We start from the raw sequence: 23,610 nt of genomic DNA on the forward strand, positions 1-23,610 counted from the left end.
TCATGAGGATCCTGCATGCCAAAATTATTTGGGACATCGGTGTTGCCCAAGTGCTGACTATTCTGAGCTACCGTCTCGACCTGATCAAAGCCAGGAGGAGTGCTAGAGTCGTCACAGAGATCATGTGGGCCAAGAATATTAGGCACATTGGTGTTGCCCAAATGCTGACCATAAGAAAGACCATTCTGATGATGTGATCCATCTGGAGACAGCGATCCGGTCATAGAATTGCTAATATGAGAAATCCCAGGGGATTGAATACCATGCTCTTCAAATTCAGAGTTATTCACAGCTTGGGCAATGGTCCCTAAGGCCTCATCAACCACCGGTTCAAGAGCTTTGTTCAGGGACTCATCATTACCATCATCCACTGCCTCAATACCTGCAGGCAACAATTGATCAACCTGTTGAAGAGGTTCAGAGGCATGTGACCCACAAAAGACATTAACTGGTATTGTTGTATCTATTTTGGGACGATATTCCATGTGCAGTTGACTGCGAGAGTGATCTCCGGTTTTGTTGTCCCCCATGTTACCACCCTTTCGCGTCCGGCTACGAGAGCGACCTCTCGACATCTGTTTGAGTTGTCTGCAACTATTAGCCAAGTGCCCTATCAAACCACAGTGACTACATTTGGGCGGTAAATTTTCATAAACCACCTCAACCGGGAAGCCATGACTTTCTCTTTCAACCATAAGAGATGTAGGTAAATCACCTGCAAGATTGACATCAACTAATATACGTGCATAATAACCATATTGCCTTTCCCTTGTAGCTGAATCTAGTTGCAAGGGGGTGCCAACCCCTCTCGCAATTTCCATCAAGTGTCTAGGATGCCAATATTCCTGACTCAAACCAAAAATTTTAATCCATACCTGAGCATGAGTTTGAGGGAGAACATCACCTGGTTTAAAATCTGGTGTCCATTTTGATAACCTGAATAAACCAGTAGCGAGAGTACACGTACCGCCACCCCATGCCCGTCGCATATCATCTTCCTTATTGAAATGGATATCAAAATAGCCTTTACCTATAGGAACCAGGTTCCATGGTGCAGTAGGGCGCCATGCATCTTCTAAACAAGATTTTAGAGCACCGGTCTTCATTGGCGTAGAACCCTTTTTTAGGAGCAAACGCCCAAGGAGATTATTTTGAAACAACTTCAACTGTTCTTGGTATAGATCCTCGCTAATCTTGACATATGTTTTGTCCCCGCGCACAACCGGAGTTGGAAGTTGGCTGAGATGGACGTCTTCAATTGGGGTGGAAACCACAGAAGCAAAAGTCCTAGCCTTCAGAAGTGGTTGAGCGGGGGGCATATTAGTTGTCGGCATAACCGTCTCTGCAAGAAAACCCCATGGACAAAAGATATTTGTGCCCATGATAATTCAGTTTTGCAACACCATAGAGCAAGGTTGAACGCAGAATAACCTTGGGCGCCTTGAAAAAAAAAAAAAAAAAAAAAAAAAAAAAAAAAGGGAGATTCTCTGGAGCAATTCGTCGAGCAGGTACAAGGCACCTCAAACTGAAGACGATATTCTTCTTCGTCTGTGCCTTGAATTTGCTTTTTGCCTCTGGGGAATTTCGTCGAGCAGGTCTCGTGCAAGAGAGAAGGAGCAGGACGGAGGGTTAATCTCTCTCTGTTGGTCTCCGTCGCTTTCACACTTCATTACTCACTCTAATTTGTCACAAATGAAGAACTTTGAGGGACTTGAAACAGGGAGTGTGTCTACAAGAGTGTAGACTTGGATTGTCAAAACTCATTAAGTTCTCCCATGCATAATGCAAGAACTGCTCCAACATAGACCCTTTATTTCATTATTTGCACTGATAATAATACATAATAGCTTGCGGGCAAATGCATATCGTTGGAAGCTAGCAAAACTGTCAGCGAAAAACTCCAAATCAATTGTTTGAACTCTCTTTTCTAATGGAAACTGAATCCAACTATGAATGGAACTTCCATTGCAAAAACCTAGAAAGAAGCAAGCCTTTAGTCGTTCTACGTTCGGGTCTTTATGTTGTGCCAACACTTGATTCACCCATATAGTGTATCTAAAGCTTAGCTGGGATCGAAGTTGAGAGTTATGGTAACGCCCAGAGATACCACCATCACCTAGAAATACTTGTAGTTGCTGCATGCTTGAGGGGACGATTATCTGTATCAATTTTTGCTTTTAGGGGAAGATTGGCAGCAGTATTATGTTTAATCAGGGTTTCATGCATTTCAATTCCGGCTGCATATGTTTGTTGCAATCTGCACCCTGTTTTTAAGGTTTTGCTTGACTTGATGCCTAATTTTTTTTAGTGTTTAATTATTAACAGCCAGAGATTTAATTTACAATGAATTTTAAACCGAATTGTGTTGCTAAGCTAGATACTCATTTCTCAATCAATTAAGTATCGCACTGTCTTCTTGAGGACTGCTTTTGCTGCTTCAGATGTCAGACACACGAAATTCTTTTACTCCTGTCAACAAAATTAAAGCAGAACTTATAGAACTTGGGAAGATAATACTTACACGGTTAAAGCAGAACTTACAGAGCTTTTAGAACTTTAAGAACTATCGGGAGGAAAGTCTGAGACATACCTGTAGGAATTACCCACCCACATAGGGATTGCAATTCGTTTAGTTTCATCTTCCCTCGCGAACTTCTCGTTTCTTTTATGATGTTGTGTTTGAGAATAGTATGAATGGGGAGAGTAGCAGTTTTTCAGTTCTCCATTGAAAATGTGTTTCATACTTCTGAGAGTGTGAGAGTGGGAATTGTAAATTAACTTATTAAAAATGCTATTAATTGTGAAAGGTCAAATTTTTTTACTTTCATATATTAGGTATCTTACCAGTTATTAGGTATTGGTATAGTGTTTGTTCTCTTTCTAATATTAAAGTCGTCTCAAGTTACGAATGTCCTCACTCTCATAATTTGTTGAAACATATTTAGTTAATTTGTTTTTTTTTGTTTTTTTTGTTATGCCCCACATGAGCTAAATCTTTGGTCCGCCACTAATTAATGTATCCGTACATTTTCTCTACAACACAGATGCGGATAAGAATAAAGAAAAATTTTCTGTTAAAGACTCTCCGTCGACTCATCTCACAAAAGTAGAGGATTCTCAAGACTCTCAGACTCAACTCCAGCTTGAGGAGAAGAATACTCTTCCATCTTTTCTCAAGGAGGACAATAATCCCACATGCCTAGCCCGTCCTAAACTCATAATCAAGCCAGGCACATTTTCCTCTATGCCGTCTACTTGTCCAATTTGCTTTGAGTATGGACACTTTCCTGGTATGTGCCCCTGGAGGAAACGGCTCCCAAAGGGCGTAACTCAGGTTGGCAAGGGCTATGTAGTAAATGTTGGGGTTTAAAAAGACTTCTCTACTTTGGAGACATTTATCTCACAAAAAAGAATGTAATGCAGCGGAATTGATAGGCAAGAGAAAGAAAGAATACTCAAAGTATTACACAAGATTTTTATTCACTCACAAACTTAGTACAAGAGGAAACACTCAAACACTCTTAGAAGCTTTGTTGCTTCTTCTCACTTCTCACTACTTGCTCTTTTGGTTGTTTTTTTTTTACAACACACACATACCTATATTTATAGGCATACTTTGCCAACTTACTACTGCCCACCGCCTTTGGGCTTTGCATTTCAATCACACAAGTTTACAATCAGCTAGACCTTTCTAGCATGCACACCGACATTGGCTTGCATAATGTCCTCACAATTTTTCTAGAACTTTCAAGATCATGCACACACTCCCACCGACTTACATAGCTGGAATTTTCCAGCTCCTATTACCGACATAGATTGCTAGAATTTTCTAGCATTTGTACATTGGCTTTGGGTTAGATCACTTGTCTTGGGCTGAAGACAAGATTACCTTTTAACATCCCCCCTTAATCTTGTCTTGTGACGCCGACTGAGTTCCTCAGTCTGATAAAGTCTTCTTGTTTGAGTGGCTTGGTGAATATGTCGGCGACTTGGTCTTAAGACTTCACGTATTCCACTTGCACATCCTTTCTTGCAATACATTCTCTTATGTAATGATAGCGGGTATCTATGTGTTTGCTCCTGACATGGAATACTGGATTCTTTGCTAGAGCTATTGCAGACTTGTTGTCGACATAAATCTCTGTTGGCTCTTCTTGTGGCATGCTTAATTCTTTTAGCAAGTTTCTTAGCCAGATTGCATGACAGACACATGAGGTAGTGGCTACGTATTCAGCTTCGCAGGTAGAAAGAGTGACAATCGGTTGCTTCTTTGACATCCATGTGAATGCAGTATCTCCCATGAAGAACATTCAGTAGTGCTTTTTCTGTCATCGAAATTTCCTGCCCAATCACAGTCGCTATATCCAACAAGTTTGTAGTTACTAGAACTTGAATAGAACAAGCCAAAGTTAACAGTACCGTTAAGGTATCGAAGAATTCTTTTGGCGGTCTTCAAATGTGTAGTTGTGGGATTCTCCATGTAACGACTGACTAATCCGACGGCATAGAGAATATCTGGTCTTGTGCAATTCAAGTAGCGCAAACTTCCAACTAAACTCTTGAAAAATGTTGGATCTACACTTTCTCCTTCGTCATGCTTGGTTAGTTTGACTCCGCACTCCACTGGCGTGCTTATGGGCTTGCAGTTATCCATTTTGAGCTTTTTTAGTATCTCCTTTGTGTAGCTTTCTTGGGAGATGAAAATGCCTTCTTCGTTCTGCTTGACTTCAATGCCTAGGTAGTATGCCATCAGCCCAAAGTCGGTCATCTCGAATTCTTTGGTCCTCATTTTCTTGAACTTTTCATACATGCTTGGATTCCTTCCGGTGAAGATTAGATCATCCACATATAAGCACACAATTAGAATATCTCCATCTTTGACTTTGACGTAGAGAGCATGTTCATGAAGGCACTTAGTGAAGTTGTTTTCTTGGAAGTACTTGTCAATGCGACTATTTCATGCTTGTGGCGCTTGTTTTAACGCATAGAAGGCTTTCTTCAGCTTCAAAACTTTATCTTCATGCCCTTTGATTTCATAGCCTGATGGTTGTTGAATGTATACTTCTTCTTCAAGGACTCCATTTAGGAAAGCGGACTTCACATCCATTTGTTGAATCTTCCATTTATTTTGAGCTACCAAAGAAATTAGTAATCGTATAGTTTCCAACCGAGCAACGGGTGCAAATACCTCATCATAGTCGATTCCGGCTCTTTGACTATAGCCATTCGCCATTAATCTCGCCTTGTATCTTTCGACCTCTCTGTTGGTATTCTTCTTTGTCTTATACACCCACTTGGTTCCGATGGCTTTGTGTCATTTCGAAAGAATATCGAGTTCCCATGTATCATTTTTCTGGATTGCTTCGATTTCTTCATCCATTGCTTTCCTCCATTTAGTATCTTACACTGCTTCTTGGAAGTCGACTGGTTCACAATCAGCAAAGAGACAAAAAAGTGTAGGATTATCAAGTCTTTCAGCTACCTCATAGAGATCTCGTAGACTTCTTGTGCGTGGTACTTCTCTTTCATTTAGGCTCCCACTTGACGATGCTGATGCTGGTGAATTACCATGATTGGTTGATGTTGGTGAAGCAGGTGGAGTAGTGGATTTTTGTTGAACCTCTCTTGCTTGCTCCATCATCCCTTATTCATTCTCTTCTTCAAATTTTGGAAAGGAGTGAAGATCACCTGCATGAGAGCAAAAATCACATTCTCCTTCTTCATCGAACGTCACGTCTCGACCGATCACCATCTTCCCATTGTTTGGATTATACAGCTTATAGCCTTTTGAATTTGAGTTATAGCCGATGAAGATGAACTTCTTACTTTTGTCGTCGAATTTGGTTCTCCTCTCGTCTGGTACATGTACATGGGCTATGCTTCCAAAAACTCTTAGATGGGAGATACCTGGTTTTCTTCCACTCCATGCTTCTTGCGGAGTCTTTCCCCACACACTTCTTGTTGGAGACTGATTGGATAAGTAGACAGCACATGCTACAGCTTCTGCCCACAGCTCTTTAGGCAATCTCTTACTTTTGAGCATGCTTCGAGCCATGTCGAGGATGGTTCGATTTTTTCATTCCGCCACACCATTTTGTTGAGGGGATCTTGGAACTGTCAAAGGTCGACGAATTCCATTGGCTTCACAAAATTCTTGAAATTCCTTCGAAGTGAACTCTCCTCCTCGATCAGATCTCATGGCTTTGATCTTGCAACCACTTTCTTTCTCTACAGCAGCTTTGAACTTCATGAATGCTCCAAATACCTCTGATTTCTGCTTTAAGAAATACACCCAGGTTTTCCTTGAAAAATCATCAATGAAGAGAAGGAAATAATTATTTTTACCCAAAGAACTTGGTTTTATTGGACCGCACACATCGGTATGAATGAGCTCGAGTGGCTTCTGGGCTCTTGTGGTTGACTCCTTTGGAAAGCTTTTCCTGAACTGTTTCCCAAGTAAACATCCTTCGCAAACTTGATCAGGGGGGCTGATGCACGGTAAGCCTCTCACCATCTCCTTCTTGGATAATAACTCCAATCCCCCAAAGTTAAGATGCCCAAAATGAAGATGCCAAAGCCATGATGTGTCTTTGTAACATGTTTTGAGGCACTTTGCAACAATATTTTGAATATTCATAGGAAACATCCTATTCTTTGACATTTTCACCTTGGCAATTAATCTTCCTTTGTCATCTCTAAGAAAAAGGTTATAATTTTTCATGTGAATATCATAACCTTTTTCTAAGAGTTGACCCAAGCTCAAAATGTTGCTTTTCATATTAGGCACGTAGTAGACATTTGAAATTAATTGGTGACCACCATTTTTTAGGGGAATAAGGATGTTACCTTTTCCTTGGACGGGTATTTTGGATTCGTCTCCAAAAGAAACGTTGACACTCACTGATTCATTGAGCTCTACGAACATGCTTATTCTTCCGCATATGTGGTTGCTGGCGCCGGTGTCAAGGTTCCATGTATAGTCTTGGTCTCCATCATTGTTCTTGCATGCTAGTAGCACAATGCCATTATCTTCTTTCTCTTCTTTCACGTAATTGACCTTCTCATCAGGTCTGTTGCTTGGAGCTTTACATTCCTAAGCATAATGCCTAAACTTTTTACAATTGTAGCATTAAACTTGAGATTTTTCATACCTCAAGTTTGAGTGTCCTCTTCCACGACCTTTTGTTGAGTTTCCTCCTCTTTCGTAGTTGCTATGGTTGTTGAAGTTCCAACCACGTCCACGTCCATGTCCACGTCCGCGTCCTCAACCACGACTTTTTTCGTACTGGCTTCTCTCGTTATCAAAGCTTTCTTCTTTCTTCTTTGGTTGAACATGCGTCTTGAGGAGCTTCTCATCATTCCCTTGCCTCTTCTTATGTTTCTCTTCATATGCTTGTAACGAACCCATTAATTGCTCTATACTAATTTCTTCCAAGTTTTAAATTTCTTCAATCGTCACGACAATGTGCTTGAACTTGGGGTCCAACGAGCGTAGTATCTTCTCCATAATTCTAACATCTTCTAACTTTTCTCCGTTTCTTTTTAATTGATTGGAAACGGCTAAGACTCTTGAGAAATAATCAGAGATAGATTCAGACCCTTTCATATGTAGAGATTCGAACTCACCTCTTAACACTTGAAGACGAACCCTTTTCACTTGTTCGGCTCATTTGTAAGAGGTTTGAAGCTTCTCCCATGCTTGCTTGGCAGAGGTTGCACTCGAGACCTTCTCAAAGCCATTGTCATCTAATGCTTGGTAGATGAGGTAGAGAGCCTTCTTGTCTCTCTTTCTTGAATCTTTCAAACTCTCCTTCTGGGGTTGGGACAAAGTAGCTTCATCTTCTGGCTCAGTGTAGCCTTTCTCCACGACTTCCCATACATCATGTGCTCCCAAAAGGGCCTTCATTTTGATACTCCAATTATCGAAGTTGTTGTTGTCGAGCACTGGAACTTGGAAGGCTGCCATAGCGTTGCTAGCCATAGCTCTGATACCACTTTGTTGGGGTTTAAAAAGACTTCTCTACTTTGGAGACGTTTATCTCACAAAGAAGAATGTAATGCAGCGGAATTGATAGGCAAGAGAAAGAAAGAATACTCAAAGTATTACACAAGATTTTTATTCACTCACAAACTTAGTACAAAAGGAAACACTCAAACACTCTTAGAAGCTTTGTTGCTTCTTCTCACTTCTCACTACTTGCTCTCTTGGTTGGTTTTTTTTACAACACACACATACCTATATTTATAGGCATACTTTGCTGACTTACTACTGCCCACCGCCTTTGGGCTTTGCATTTCAACCACACAAGTTTACAATCAGCTAGACCTTTCTAGCATGCACACCAACATTGGCTTGCATAATGTCCTCACAATTTTTCTAGAACTTTCTTGATCATGCACACACTCCCACCGACTTACATAGTTGGAATTTTCCAGCTACTATTACCGACATAGATTGCTAGAATTTTCTAGCATTTGTACATTGGCTTTGGGTTGGATCACTTGTCTTGGGCTGAAGACAAGATTACCTTTTAACAGTAAAGTGGGGGCGTGCTGTTTTCCTTGAGTGTGTTTATTGTTCTGAGATTGGTACCCACATGCTTAATGACTGCCCGCATTTTAAAAAACTACTTGAGGAAAATGGAGGGGATGCGCCCTTGCACCCCTGTTTGCTCGATGATATACCACTTGCTGATTGCTGAAGCTGAGGGGACTGGGTGCATGTGTGCTGCAGCTTTTGAATTACCGTTTTATTTAGTGCTTTAGGTTACATATATGTTGTTGTGGACCCACGTATGTCTTGGAATAATTAAGCTAGATGGTTCCGTGTTTTCTGTGCTTAATTTGGTTGTCCTTTGTATGTCTTGGAAAGTGATGGCAGAGGTGTTCTTCAGTTTAAGACTGGATTGATGTCTGTAATCAAGGTATCACTTAGGCTCTAATCGTGACTGGTAATTTTTGAATGGCTGATATTAGTGCAAGTCTACTGTATTTTCTTGTCATTTCTTATGGTTAAAATTCTAAGATATGAGTATTTGAAATTTTCTTTCAGCAAAAACTTGCAAAAAAAGATGGGGGTCAAATAGATCGGAATCGTGATATTGAGCACCTCTGGGATTTTTACCAGCAATACAAGCGACGGCATGGAGTTGGTGATATCCAGAGACAGGAACAAAGATGGCGTGAATCTGGAACTTTTGGTGCTTACTTTGGTAAGTATGGCCTCCATTTTTTGCTTTAGTTGGATACTTGTTTTTTTAACTCAAAAATTGTTGGGTAATCTGCCCATATTTTTGTGTGTTTGTATTCTGTATTAATGAGATGCGATGCATACTTACGGAGACTAGAATACACATATTGAAATTTGAAACTCATGAATTTGAACCACTTGGGCATTATGTGTTGGAATGCATAACAGAACTAGGATTCGGCACTAGAAAGCTGTAATTTAAGAAGTTCATAATTAGTAAAAAGGGGGAAATTGAGGTTGTTTTTTCTTTTCTTGACATATCTGTTTTATGGGAAATTCCTTCAAGGTAGTTAATATTTTGTGTGTGGCAGTATAATGCTGCGTTATGAGCATGCAGTTTTGTTTGTTATTTTTCTTTTTAACCCAAAGAAATGGTTTTCTTTTCCACTTCTTCAAACATATAGAAAATGGATAGAACTTTCCCTTATGATTTGTTTAAATATGTTATTTATTTCTTCTTTTTTGTCTCATATTGGAGCTCAGTTATTTGGAAATGAAAAAGACAATTGCTACCTTGAGGCCTTTAGTTGAGTTGATGGAGGTACTTAGCAAAGATGCCGATCCTAATGGAGTTGGAAGACTTATTTCGGGGGAGGTATTTGTCCTTTTACCTCATATGTTTGCATGTAATATTCAACAAATGGCTTCTTGTTGTAAGCCTGTTTGTGTCTTTTAATCCATTTGCACTTAGCGAAGTTTGACCCATATAAACTATACCTAGAATTTCATCTTATATTCACTTATTGGAGTCGCTTTTGGGTGATTAATAATAATAATAATAATGGTGAAACAAAAACATGGTTTACGAATCTCTGTTGCCAACTATTTTCAGCATTGTTGGTTCAGATTCAGTGTAAGCGATTGACTTTTGTCATTGATCTGGGTTTATAGGTGTGAAGAGTTAAAAACACCAGTGCAACATCATCTGGGGAACTTACAGACTATAATGTTGTTCCCCAGAATTGGCCAATGCAATTGGAGTTTTCCCAGAAGTAAGTTTGGCCTGAATTATATATGTTTTGCCATCTGCTCTTCCTGCCCTTGAAGTTACTCGTGACTTACTATTTTGAATGTTTGGTTATCTCACCAGGTTAGAGGTGCAATATCAGCACTTAGGCATACCAAGCAATTCCCCAAACTTCTCGCTGATTTTGAGATATCCAAACTTACGGAGACTAGAATGTGTTATATATGAATTCTGCGGATACCTGCGGACTCGGCTTGCATGGAATAGGTAATCTCATATAATTTACAAAATTATATGAGAATTTAGTTTCATATGTGATATATGTTTGGTTGAATTGGAAATCGGAATTTTTTTATGCGAGGAGGGGAAAGGGAATTGTTGTTGTGGGGCAGAAATATATCTTTAGTTTCTCTTAGGCTAGGACTTATTGTATTTGTGCTGTGTTTTTTATATATATCGAGTCAGTGTATCAAGTGAAAGTAACAAGTGTACACGCCAACCTTTTCAATCTGCCAGATTAAACCTCTTGCTGAATCTGGAACAAAGATGGGGGCCGAATAGAGCGGAATCGTGATGTCAAGAGACAGGAAAAAAGATGGTGCGGTGCGGCTTAAATATCAGAACTTGGGGAAGTGACGAATCGATATCTGTGAGTGTTGGGGTAGAGGAGAAAGAGTGTGTGTATGGCTGAGAAAAACAACAATCGAAGTGAGAGCTGGCGACTCGATTAGAAAGGTTTATAATTGCTTCGCTGATGCTGTGTTTTATATAAAATGGGGAAAAGAGAGGAGTGCTCAAATTGTTGGGGTTTAAAAAGACTTCTCTACTTTGGAGACGTTTATCTCACAAAGAAGAATGTAATGCAGCGGAAACTATAGGCAAGAGAAAGAAAGAATACTCAAAGTATTACACAAGATTTTTATTCACTCACAAACTTAGTACAAGAGGAAACACTCAAACACTCTTAGAAGCTTTGTTGCTTCTTCGCACTTCTCACTACTTGCTCTCTTGGTTGTTACAAATGGTGTGGATGCCTTCTCCTTTTATAGGCATGGATGGAACCTTAGAGAAGCATGGAAACATCATGCTAGATATATCTAGATAATTCCACTACCTTCTTATGCTAGCATTATATACACTAATCTTGTATGTTGGTGGAACCTCACCATTCTTCTAGACTCTTCCACCAACTTGAACTTTGCTAGAATTCTCTAGCATGTGCATGGATATTTCTTTGTGCATGGGCTAGATCCATTATCTTTGGGCCAAGACAAGATTACAATTCAACATCCCCCTTTAATCTTGGCTTGTGACGCCGATTGTGTTCCTCAATCTGACAAAGTCTTCTTGCCTGAGTGGTTTGGTGAATATGTCGGCAACTTGGTCTTGTGACTTCATATATTCCACTTGCACATCCTCTCTTGCAATACACTCTCTTATGTAATGATAGCGGGTATCTATGTGTTTGCTCCTGTCATGGAATACTGGATTCTTTGCTAGAGCTATTGCAGACTTGTTGTCGACATAGATCTCTGTTGGCTCTTCTTGTGGCATGCTTAATTCTTTTAGCAAGTTTCTCAACCAGATTGCATGACAGACACATGAGGTAGCAGCTACGTATTCAGCTTCGCAGGTAGAAAGAGTGACAATCGGTTGCTTCTTCGACATCCATGTGAATGCAGTGTCTCCCATGAAGAACACAAATCCAGTAGTGCTTTTTCTATCGTCGAAATCTCCTGCCCAATCACTGTCGCTATACCCAACAAGTTTGTAGTTATCAGAACTTGAATAGAACAAGCCAAAGTTAACAGTACCTTTAAGGTATCGAAGAATTCTTTTGGCGGTCTTCAAATGTGTAGTTGTGGGATTCTCCATGTAGCGACTGACTAATCCGACGGCATAGAGAATATCTGGTCTTGTGCAAGTCAAGTAACGCAAGCTTCCAACTAAACTCTTGAAAAATGTTGGATCTACACTTTCTCCTTCGTCATGCTTGGTTAGTTTGACTCCGCACTCCACTGGCGTGCTTATGGGCTTGCAGTCGTCCATTTTGAACTTTTTCAGTATCTCCTTTGTGTAGCTTTCTTGGGAGATGAAAATACCTTCTTCGTTCTGCTTGACTTCAATGCCTAGGTAGTATGCCATCAGCCCGATGTCGGTCATCTCGAATTCTTTGGTCATCACTCTCTTGAACTGTTCATACATGCTTGGATTACTTTCGATGAAGATTAGATCATCCACATATAAGCACACAATTAGAATATCTCCATCTTTGACTTTGACGTAGAGAGCATGTTCATGAGGGCACTTGATGAAGTTGTTTTCCTGAAAGTAGTTGTCAATGCGACTATTTGATAGGAGCATATTTATGCGCCTTAGTTAGCTAGTTCTTATGCATTTCCATGGTGTTTTCTTAGTTAAAGTAGTCTTTTAAGCTAGTTTTATGTGTTTTCAGGTTTTAAGGGCAAAGCATATAAAAAGATACATTTTGGAGCCTTTTGAAGCAAAATGGAGCTTGGAATGAATGTCACATATTTGGAGCCAAAAGTTTGGACGAATTTGAAGACTTGAAGATGATGATTCCTACTTGAACAAGGTTTCCTAGTTGAAGTAGGAAAGTGCTTACATGAATAAGGATTCCTAATCGACGAAGGATTTCTAGTTGAAGATGGATTCCTAGGAGAATGAAGATTCCTACTCAAACAAGGTTTCCTACTTGAAGTAGGAAAGTTAAACCTAATTGGCCTTGAGTTTCAGCAACAAAGAAGTATTCCAAGTCAAAGAAGGAGAAGGAATCCAAAAAGAAGAAGGATTGATCAAGCAAGTTTCCCTATTCCTAATGGGCAAAGGTTTCAGCTACAAAGAGGAGTCCTAAACACTTTAGGACACCTTAGCCTTATCCTAGAGGAGTGCCGCACCAATTTCAGCAAGGACATCTATTTTCCTTGCCTTGCAAGGCTTTCTAGAAGCCTTATCCATTGTTTCCCTTTGCTGCCGCAACTATTGGACCTTTTCCCCTTTTAATTCTGATTTCTAAGCCTTTTTCCTTGTGGATTTGGGTTATCCAAGTCCATATCTGATTACCCTAGGGTTTTAAGTGCCTATATATACTCTCATTCACCCCTTGGCTGAATTACCACCCCTCATAATACATCATTCACGTCAGAATCATACACCCACTCTTTGCCGCAGCCTTCCACCACCATTCTCTCTAATTCCAGCCAAAAATCATCACTTGCCGCACCAACCATCAACCTTAACCACTACCACACTCTCCCCCATCCATTGTACACCATTTAATAACCCAAAACCTGTCCACAAACTCTCTGCCGCAGCAAGGAGGAAGGAGGAACTTCGTGGATGCATTTGCTGTCCAAGTTGGAGTATCTAGGTGTTTTCTTTCCTTGGATTTCAATGTTTAAACTTATTTATCTTTGCTTTGTTCGTATGAGGAACTAAACCCCTCCTTGGCTAGGGGGGATTCGAAACCATGTTCATGCTTGCTATATGATTTGATTACTTTCAATTGCGTTTCATAAGTTGTGAATTCAATTTGCTTATCTATATGAATTAAAACCGATTTGTGTGTGTTGGTTGAGAGTGCACTCTTAATTTTCATGCATAAGTTTGATGTTAGGATATAAGGGAATTTCACCTAATCGTTATGAACTTATATTCGAAAGTAGTAAAGGTTGTTGATCACAATCGTGTTAAGTAAATTCTTGGCATAAGTTTCATGCAATTCATAGTAACAAGTGCCTCGCCAATGCTTATGATTTTCATAGAACTTAATGATCTTTGCTTGTATCTTTGTTATGCAATTCATGCGGGGAACTTGTGAGGAATGCTTTGGGTTGTCGTATGCAATTCATCCAATTCAATAACTTTAGGAAAATTTGAGGGTTAATTAGTGCAATTCACGGTTAATCTGGGGCGTTGGGAATTTATGGTTTATTGAGAAGCAATTGGAAATCGTTTTGTATGCAAGTGTGACATGTGTGGAGAAGAACCCCTTAACTAGCTTTCCATCCATTCACTTTTATCAACTTCGTTTTAAAATCTGTTCAAGTTACAAAGTTTCTGTTTTGTTTTCAAATTCGTCCAAAATCAATCCCCCTTTATTTTGTTGAGTCATCTTAGTTAGAAATCAATTTAGTTTGTGTTTTTAAGTGTCTTGAGTCAAGTTATAACCTATTTTCGTCCAAATTGTGTCTTTTGCTCAAAACTGCCCAGATTGTGTTTTTAAGGCAGTTTTGAGTGTTTCTGGGCTGTTTTGAGTCTTTTGGTTTGTTTTAGTATTTTCGAGTTTAGTTTTGCATTCTTTGAGTCTAGTTTAGTGTTTTAAACTTTGTTTTTAAGTTTTGAGTCAGTTTTCAAGTGATTTAGCAATCCCTCATAATCCCCAGCCTAGAACGATCCCTACTTACATACTTTGCTACAATTGATAAAAAAAGGGTTTAATTTGTGTGCTTATATATTTCGCATCACTATTCCATGCTCGTGGCGCTTGTTTTAACCCAAAGAGGGTTTTCTTCAACTTCAGAACTTTGTCTTCATGCCCTTTGATCTCATAGCCTGACGGTTGCTTAATGTAGACTTCTTCTTCAAGGACTCCATTTAGGAAAGCGAACTTCACATCCATTTGTTGAATCTTCCATTTGTTTTGAGCTGCCAAAGAAATTAGTAATCGTATAGTTTCCAACCGAGCAACGGGTGCAAATACATCATTATAGTCGATTCCAGCTCTTTGACTATAACCCTTCGCCACTAATCTTGCCTTGTATCTTTCGACCTCTCCGTTGGCATTTTTCTTTGTCTTGTACACCTACTTGACTCTGATGGCTTTGTGTCCTTTTGGAAGAATAGCGAGTTCCCATGTATCGTTCTTCTGGATTGTTTCAATTTCTTCATCCATTGCTTTCCTCCACTTAGTATCTTGCATTGCTTCTTGGAAGTCAACTGGTTCACAATCAGCAAAGAGACAGAAAAGTGTAGGATTATCAAGTATTTCAGCTACCTCATAGAGATCTCGTAGACTTCTTGTGCGTGGTACTTCTCTTTCATTTAGACTCCCACTTGATGATGCTGATGTTGGTGAATTACCATGATTGGTTGATATTAGTGAAGCAGGTGGAGTAGTGGATTCTTGTTGAACCTCTCTTGCTTGCTCCATCATCCCTTTGTTCATTCTTTTCTTCAAACTGAGGAAAAAAAGTGAAGATCACATGCATGAGAGCAAAAATCCCATTCTCCTTCTTCATCGAACGTCACGTCTCGACTGATCACCATCTTCCCATTGTTTGGATTATACAGCTTATAGCCTTTTGAATTTGAGTTATAGCCGATGAAGATGAACTTCTCACTTTTGTCGTCGAGTTTGACTCTCCTCTCGTCTGGTACATGTACATGGGCTATGCTTCCAAAAACTCTTAGATGGGAGATACCTGGTTTTCTTCCACTCCATGCTTCTTGCGGAGTCTTTCCCCACACTTATTGTTGGAGACCGATTGGATAGGTAGACAGCACATGCTACAGCTTCTGTCCACAGCTCTTTAGGCAATCTCTTACTTTTGAGCATGCTTCAAGCCATGTCGATGATGGTTTGATTTTTTCTTTCCGCCACACCATTTTGCTGAGGGGATCTTAGAACTGTCAAAGGTCGACGAATTCCATTGGCTTCACAGAATTCTTGAAATTCCTTCGAAGTGAATTCTCCTCCTCGATCAGATCTCATGGCTTTGATCTTACAACCACTTTCTTTTTCTACGGCGGCTTTGAACTTCTTGAATGCTCCAAATACCTCTGATTTCTGCTTCAAGAAATACACCCAGGTTTTCCTTGAAAAATCATCAATGAAGAGAAGGAAATAATTATTTTTACCCAAAGAGCTTGGTTTTATTGGACCACACACATCAGTGTGAATGAGCTCGAGTGGCTTCTGGGCTCTTATGGTCGACTCCTTTGGAAAGCTTTTCTTGAACTGTTTCCTAAGTAAAAATCCTTCGCAAGCTTGTTCAGGGCGACTGATGCACGGTAAGCCTCTCACCATCTCCTTCTTTGATAATAACTCCAGTCCCCCAAAGTTCAGATGCCCAAAACGAAGATGCCAAAGCCATGATGTGTCTTTGTAACATGTTTTGAGGCACTTTGCAACATCATTTTGAATATTCATAGGAAACATCCTATTCTTTGACATTTTCACCTTGGCAATTAATCTTCCTTTGTCATCTCTAAGAAAAAGGCTATAATTTTTCATGTGAATATCATAACCTTTTTCTAAGAGTTGACCCAAGCTCAAAATGTTGCTTTTCATATTGGGCACGTAGTAGACATTTGAAATTAATTGGTGACCGCCATTTTTCAGGGGAATAAGGATGTTACCTTTTCCTTTGACGAGTATTTTGGATTCGTCTCCAAAAGAAACGTTGCCACTCACCGATTCATTGAGCTATACGAACATGCTTTTTCTTCCGCACATGTGGTTGCTGGCGCCGGTGTCAAGGTACCATGTATAGTCTTGGTCTCCATCATTGTTCTTGCATGCTAGTAGCGAACCCATTAATTGCTCTATACTAATTTCTTCCAAGTTTTTAGTTTCTTCAAACGGCTAAGACTCTTGAGAAATAATCAGAGATTGATTTAGACCCTTTCATTTGTAGAGATTCCAACTCACCTCTTAATACTTGAAGACGAACTTTTTTCACTTGTTCGGCTCCTTTGTAAGAGGTTTGAAGTTTCTCCCATGCTTGCTTGGCGGAGGTTGCACTCGAGACCTTCTCAAAGCCATTTTCATCTAATGCTTGGTAAATGAGGTAGAGAGCCTTCTTGTCTGTCTTTCTTGAATCTTTCAAGCTCTCATTCTGGGGTTGGGACAGAGTAGCTTCATCTTCTGGCTCAGTGTAGGCTTTCTCCACGACTTCCCATACATCATGTGCTCCCAAAAGGGCCTTCATTTTGATACTCCAATTATCGAAGTTGTTGTTGTCGAGCATTGAAACTTGGAAGGCTGCCATAGCATTGCTAGCCAAAGCTCTGATACAACTTTGTTGGGGTTTAAAAAGACTTCCCTACTTTGGAGACGTTTATCTCACAAAGAAGAATGTAATGCAACGGAAACTATAGGCAAGAGAAAGAAAGAATACTCAAAGTATTACACAAGATTTTTATTCACTCACAAACTTAGTATAAAAGGAAATACTCAAACACTCTTAGAAGCTTTGTTGCTTCTTCTCACTTCTCACTACTTGCTCTCTTGGTTGTTACAAATGGTGTGGATGTCTTCTCCTTTTATATGCATGGATGGAACCTTAGAGAAGCATGGAAACATCATGCTAGATATATCTAGACAATTCCACTACCTTTCTATGCTAGAATTATCTATACTAATCTTGTATGTTGGTGAAATCCTCACCATTCTTCTAGACTTTTCCACCAACTTGAACTTTGCTAGAATTCTCTAGCATGTGCATGGATATTTCTTTGTGCATGGGCTAGATCCATTATCTTTGGGTCAAAACAAGATTACAATTCAACACAAATATCCTTGTTTTGCTTTTGGATGCTTTGATAAGTAGTGATAAACTGTTTTTGTTTCATATGAATCAATATTTATTTTGTTTTGTGCACATGTGATCGATTGCCTCCGTGACGAGGGCCTCTTCGTATTAATCTCATTGTATCCGAGTTCAAAGCCTCTTCCGTCGAAAGCTTAAGTCGAAAGCTTAAGTTAAAGGTGTCTGGTTTCTTTTCCAGTCTACTACCAAAGCAGCATTTTGATATTAATACGAAACCAAATTACCCATCAAACATATAATCAAAGAATTGCTAAAATTAGAGGTCCAGTTACAATATCTCAAATGCTTAGGCAAAATTCCTACCAAACCCACATTTTCTTGGCACAATTCAAGAACATTAAAAAATTAATAAATTGGATGCAAGAATTGAATCAAACCAATCAAATCCACGGTCAATTTGAATTGGCATAGAACAAATCACGAATTAAACAGTTCAAATAGTAAACAAAATCCAAATAAGAGAATACCCAATTCAATCACAACAACAATTGAAAACAAAAACAAGAATTGGAATTCGTAAAGGAGGAATTCAATCACAACAACAAACAACGGCAATTGAAGAACCAAACTGAGAGGGTATGGGAAATTGGGAATCGATTTGGGAGCGTTCCTTTCTATGTTGGGTGATCGCCGTCAATCTCAAGAGTCGGTGGAAACTGGGTTTCTAGGTTGGAATGCAAGAATTGGACAAATTGGGTTCAACGATTAAGGCGAATCAGAGGTCCAGAGGGGGAGAGATTTTACCACAAGGGTATATATCATAATTTCTTTTACCAAATAGACTATTATCCGAATACCTTATAAGCACATGACTATTTATCTGATTTGCCCTAATTAAATGCATATAAATTGAAAAACAATATAGTAATTTAGTTATCAACTACTTCCTACTTTTTCTCATTTTATTTTAATTCTTTTTGCATTGTTTTTCTTTTTTTGGATATTTCAAAGTTTTGTGGGTTTTCTTTTGTTTATAATTTCCTCATATTTACCACTTAGTACTACGGTGTAGTAGTATTTTTTTTCACTTGTAAGGAAGAAGTCTTAGGTTTGATTTTCGCCAAAGGCGAAGTTGAATCACATTATTATGGCAAACCCATTGTAAGACTTAACTCTCTCCCTGCCTCTCCCCTAGTCTAATACTATTTTTTTTTAAATAGATAAATTACATTTTACCCTCTCATGTTTCGATGCAATTGCAACCTCATACAACGCCTTTAAAACATTTCAATTTCATACATTTACTATTATTTTATTTCAATTTCATACAATCGTTACAAAGTTTATTAAATTAACCGTTTAGTGATGACATGACAAATATGGGTTCCTTATTTGTGCTGACGTGAATACCACATTTGTACAACGTGACTAAATATTTAATTAAAATTTTAAAAAAATAAATTAAAGAAAAGTTAAAAAAATTAAACAAACAAACAAAAAACACCAAAAATCCCCTTTCGACCCCCACTCGAGCCCACATAAAATAAAATCTATCCCGTTGAAACTAAAATGCATTATAAATTAACATTAAAAATGCTATTAATTGTGAAAGGTCAATTTTTTGCAAATTTTGGGTTTGAGAAAGGGTGCAGAATTAATGGGGGAAAGGGTGGGTGATGGGTGGGGAAGACGAAGGAGATTTTTGGTTTTTCATTTTTTTTCTTTTTACTTTTCTTTAATTAATTATTTGAATAATTCTAAAAAATTTATTAAGTGTTTAGCCACGTGTTACAAATGTGGTAGTCACGTCAGCACAAATAAGGACCTCATATTTGCCATATCATCACTTAACGGTTAATTTAACAGACTTTGTAACGGTTGTATGAAATTGAAATAAAATAATAGTAAATATATGAAATTGAAATGTTTTAAATATGTTGTATGAGATTGCAATTGCACTGAAACCTAAAAAGATAAAATGCAATTTACCCACACAAAAAAAAAACACAAGACACGCATTTTGTGCGTTTGAGAATTTTCTGAATTGACAAACGGTCAATGATTATTTTTACACGCAAAATAAGTAAATAAATAAATAGAAACTAAGTAAAAGAAAGCATAATCTGTTAAGTGTGAAGGGTATTATAGTCAAATCCTTGAAAGTTTAACCATCCCCAAAACTATTTCACAAAAACAGGTCCTTTAAGGAAAGGGATCCCCATTTTTCAAAAAAAAATGAAGACATTCTCTTGACCATTAGATTTGACTTTAATAAAATTATGTGGCTGAGATTAAATCACAGCCACAAAATCTCAACCATAAGATTTCTTTAAAGCCAAATCTAACGGGTCAAGAGAATGTTCCAATTTTTTTTTATTTTAAATGGATCCCTTCCTTAAGGTACCGTTTGGTACGTGGGACGGGACGGGATGGAACGGGAGCCGTTCCATCCCACGTTTGATACACCTAAAAACTGTGGAACGAGTTGTCCCATGGAACGAAATTTAACTGATTTTTCGTTCGACCTCTTCCCCCTGGAACGACCCGTTCCACATCCATGGAACACAAATTTATAACATTTTATGACAAAATTTCTCCTTATCTTTTTCAATTTTTACATCATCTGTTACATCCTGTTCCGTCCTGTCCCGTCCCGTCTTGTTCCGTCCCATTTGCGTACCAAACGGTAGCTAAAGGCTTCCTTCACAAAAATAAACAAAAATTGTCGCCAAACCCAAACTCGTGCCCCCTTCTATCTGACAAACGCAAAACCATGAAACGCCGGTTCGAAGGCGGACCAGGAGAACCCGCGGAGGGGGAGAGTCCAATTCCGGCCCAACCCACGAAGCTCCGAGGTGAGGTTCAGAGTCCTAGTATTGGTATGCTTTTCAATTTTAGTTTATAGGGTTTGTGAGAAGGACGATTATCTGTTTCAATTTCTGTTCCTAGGGTTTGTCAGGAGGAAGATTAGCAGCAGCATTATGTTTAATTAGGGTTTCATGCATTTCAATTGCGGCTGCATATGTTTTTAGGATTCCGGTGCTGGAATTTAATTAGGGTCCCAATTTTTTTCGGTGTTTAATTATTAATAGCTAGAGATTTATTTTACAATCAATTAAGTATTGCAACTTTGAATGGTTTTCCCAGTTACTGAGTAGAATTTTAAACCGATTTGTGTAGCTAAGCTAGATACTCATTTCTCAATCAATTAAGTATCGCAATTCTGTTTGATTTGGCCTGGCCGGTCACTCGTGCAGAAATATTTCAAGTAGCTATTTATTACCTGTGTAGAACGTAATTGAGCATGAAGTAGTAATAAGTACTTGATGATTGAATGAGTAAGATCGAGAATACAAGTAAGGGCCTGAACCCAGATGTTCTGGCTTACTTAGCTTATCCCCTACTTGGTTAGACAAAGAGTTAACTTTAACTATGTAGTTGATACAGCTTGTAGGCTAATAAGACTATAGGTTAATATTTGTGATTACACATAAAACAAATCTATACCGTTGAAAACAAAAATGCATTATTGGATAATTGTAAATTAACTTATTAAAAATGCTATCAATTGTGAAAGGTCAAAATTTTTTACTTCATATTTTAGGTTTCTTACCAGTTACTAGTTATTGGCATAGTGTTTGCTCTCTTTCTAATATTGAAGTGGTCTCAAGTTACGAATGTCCTCACTCTCATAATTTGTTGAAACATATTTAGTTAATTTTTTTTTTTTGAGCTAAATCTTTGGTTCACCACTGATTAATGTATCAATGCTTTTCTCCAAAACACAGATGTAGGTAAGAATAAAGAAAAAGATTCTGTTAAAGACTCTCCAACGACTCATCTCACAAAAGTAAAGGCTGCTCAAGACTCTCAGACTCAATTCCAGCTTGAGGAGAAGTTTATCTGTTCCAACTTTTCTCAAGGAGGACAATAATCCCACATGCTTAGCTGATGAACTCATAATCAAGCCAGGCACATTTTCCTCTATGCCGTCTAGTTGTGCAATTTGCTCTGAGCCTGACCACTGGTATGATATGTGCACCTGGAGGAAACGACTCCCAAAAGGTGTAACTCAGGTTGGCAAGGGCTATGTAGTAGAGTGGGGACGTGCTGTTCGCCTTGAGTGTGTTTATTGTTATGAGATTGGTACCCACATGCTTAATGACTGCCCGCATTTTAAAAAACTACTTGAGGAAAATGGAGGGGATGCGCCCTTGCACCCCTGTTTGCTCGATGATACACTACTTACTGATTGCTGAAGCTGAGGGCTGGGTGCATGTATGCAGCAGCTGTTGAATTATCGTTTCATTTTAGCGCTTTATGTTATATATGTTGTTGTGGACCCACGTATGTCTTGGAATAATTAAGCTAGATAGCTATGTTGTAGTTGTGGATAATTGGATATATATGCTTTGTTGTTGGGTGTTTTCTGTGTTTCATTTGGCTGTCCTTTGCAATTACTCGTCTTGGAATGTCATATATGTGCAGTGCCTATTGATTTGGATCGATGTTTTGGTTTGATTTGATTTGCTTGAACTTGTGTTTTTTCTTTGAGGGTATGAGTGTTTTTAATCAACAGTTGTAGTGAATTATCCAGACACCTTGCCCTCTAGCAGGCAAGCTTCTGCATTTTTGAGTTATTGTTGGTCTTGTGAGTTTTGTAGATATTTCGCATAAGTAATGGTTGTTGGGGTTCGTATGGTCCTTCTCTGTTAGTTTCGTGTCGATTGTTGTTGGGGTTAATTGTGCAGTGCTGCTGCATTCATGGTTCCCTTGAACAATACGTTGCAAATTTCCCCAAATGGCAAAAGCCTTCATGATTGTTTTGAAGGGGGAAAATATCGTCTTTTCAAAATATATTTTACATATACAACAAACATACAATCTTCTTTCTTTTTTTTTTTTTCCTAAATTGAAAAAGGAAATATTATGAGACATTTATTTATGACTGATCGTACAAGAAACAACTAACAATTAGTATTAGTTCTTGAGTAGAAAAAGATTGAGTAGTCGTAAAATTTGTCTTTATTATATTTAGTTTATGCAAAATATAATAATTGTAAAGATTATGAAAATAGATTGCGTTTTTTAGTGAGCCGCTTTTACTAATGGTTTAGAAAAATGCGCAAATGTTTTTTTAATGTTGTCATCAAATAAGGGTCGCATTTAGCTAATTAAGAAGATATTCAATAACTATCTAATTAAATCAGCTCTTACATAAAATTTATAATGTCTGCGATCCCAAAAAATTGTCGTACGGAAAATATGTGCATTTTTCTTTCTTGTTGCTCTTCATTCATTATTTTTCATTACGAGCGGGGCAAATCAAATTTTCAGACAAGGACGATGTTTTTGTACTACAATGCGTCCGAAAGTAGTGGATCAACAATGACTTGCCATGTTACAAAAGGTCAAACATGCAAACAAATTCAACTAGAAAAGTTCAATGTAATAGTCCACATCATTCGGCAGCGAATGTTTCCTCTTGCAAAGCTTGTCCATCGGGGCATAGCTCTGGAGAGCTGAGGGAGGCAGCAACACAAATGAAACCAGCATATTGTCATTCTTTTTCTGCCTCGAAACAAGCATTTCATCAACCTTTGAAATTTTCCCAAACATTTTTTCGCACAATTACACAGATCTTCAGCATTTCGCTTGGAACTGTCACATTTCCTTTTTCCAATATATGTAACAATGCTACTCTTACTCATCCTCGAGTTTGAGTACTGATCAATGAGTGTAGCTTTCCTTGATCAACAAGTCTAGCTTTCGACTTTATCAGGTTTCTAGAATTAACAAAAGTTTTGTGATTTGGCAGGCCGGCCACTCGTGTAGAACAAGTAGCTATTTATTGCTTGTGTAGAACGTAATTGAGCATG

At 38.6% G+C, this 23,610-nt stretch overlaps 2 protein-coding genes and 2 pseudogenes across 2 annotated transcripts in view; 2 read left to right on the forward strand and 2 right to left on the reverse strand.

The window, feature by feature from the left end:
* The window catches only part of LOC126627275 (uncharacterized), an 83,382-nt gene extending 72,320 nt beyond the window's left edge, over positions 1 to 11,062 (forward strand). Inside the window, exons 5-9 of the mRNA XM_050296742.1 lie at positions 9,053 to 9,212; positions 9,734 to 9,845; positions 10,142 to 10,242; positions 10,341 to 10,484; positions 10,734 to 11,062. Coding sequence (XP_050152699.1) covers positions 9,053 to 9,212; positions 9,734 to 9,747 — 174 coding nt within the window. The 3' untranslated portion in view covers positions 9,748 to 9,845; positions 10,142 to 10,242; positions 10,341 to 10,484; positions 10,734 to 11,062. The remainder of the gene's footprint in view (positions 1 to 9,052; positions 9,213 to 9,733; positions 9,846 to 10,141; positions 10,243 to 10,340; positions 10,485 to 10,733) is intronic.
* Positions 5,785 to 8,012, reverse strand: LOC126627265 (uncharacterized; annotated as a pseudogene).
* A 451-nt stretch (positions 11,063 to 11,513) lies between the features above and the next one.
* Positions 11,514 to 12,581, reverse strand: LOC126625582 (uncharacterized mitochondrial protein AtMg00810-like). Its single transcript, XM_050294637.1, has one exon. The coding sequence runs from the start codon at positions 12,579 to 12,581 to the stop codon at positions 11,514 to 11,516; it is 1,068 nt and encodes a 355-aa protein (XP_050150594.1).
* A 7,854-nt stretch (positions 12,582 to 20,435) lies between these two features.
* Positions 20,436 to 22,170, forward strand: LOC126627269 (uncharacterized; annotated as a pseudogene).
* The last annotated feature ends 1,440 nt before the right edge of the window (positions 22,171 to 23,610 follow it).

Source organism: Malus sylvestris, chromosome 6 (genome assembly GCF_916048215.2).
Source record: "Malus sylvestris chromosome 6, drMalSylv7.2, whole genome shotgun sequence".
Classification (NCBI taxonomy): domain Eukaryota; kingdom Viridiplantae; phylum Streptophyta; class Magnoliopsida; order Rosales; family Rosaceae; genus Malus; species Malus sylvestris.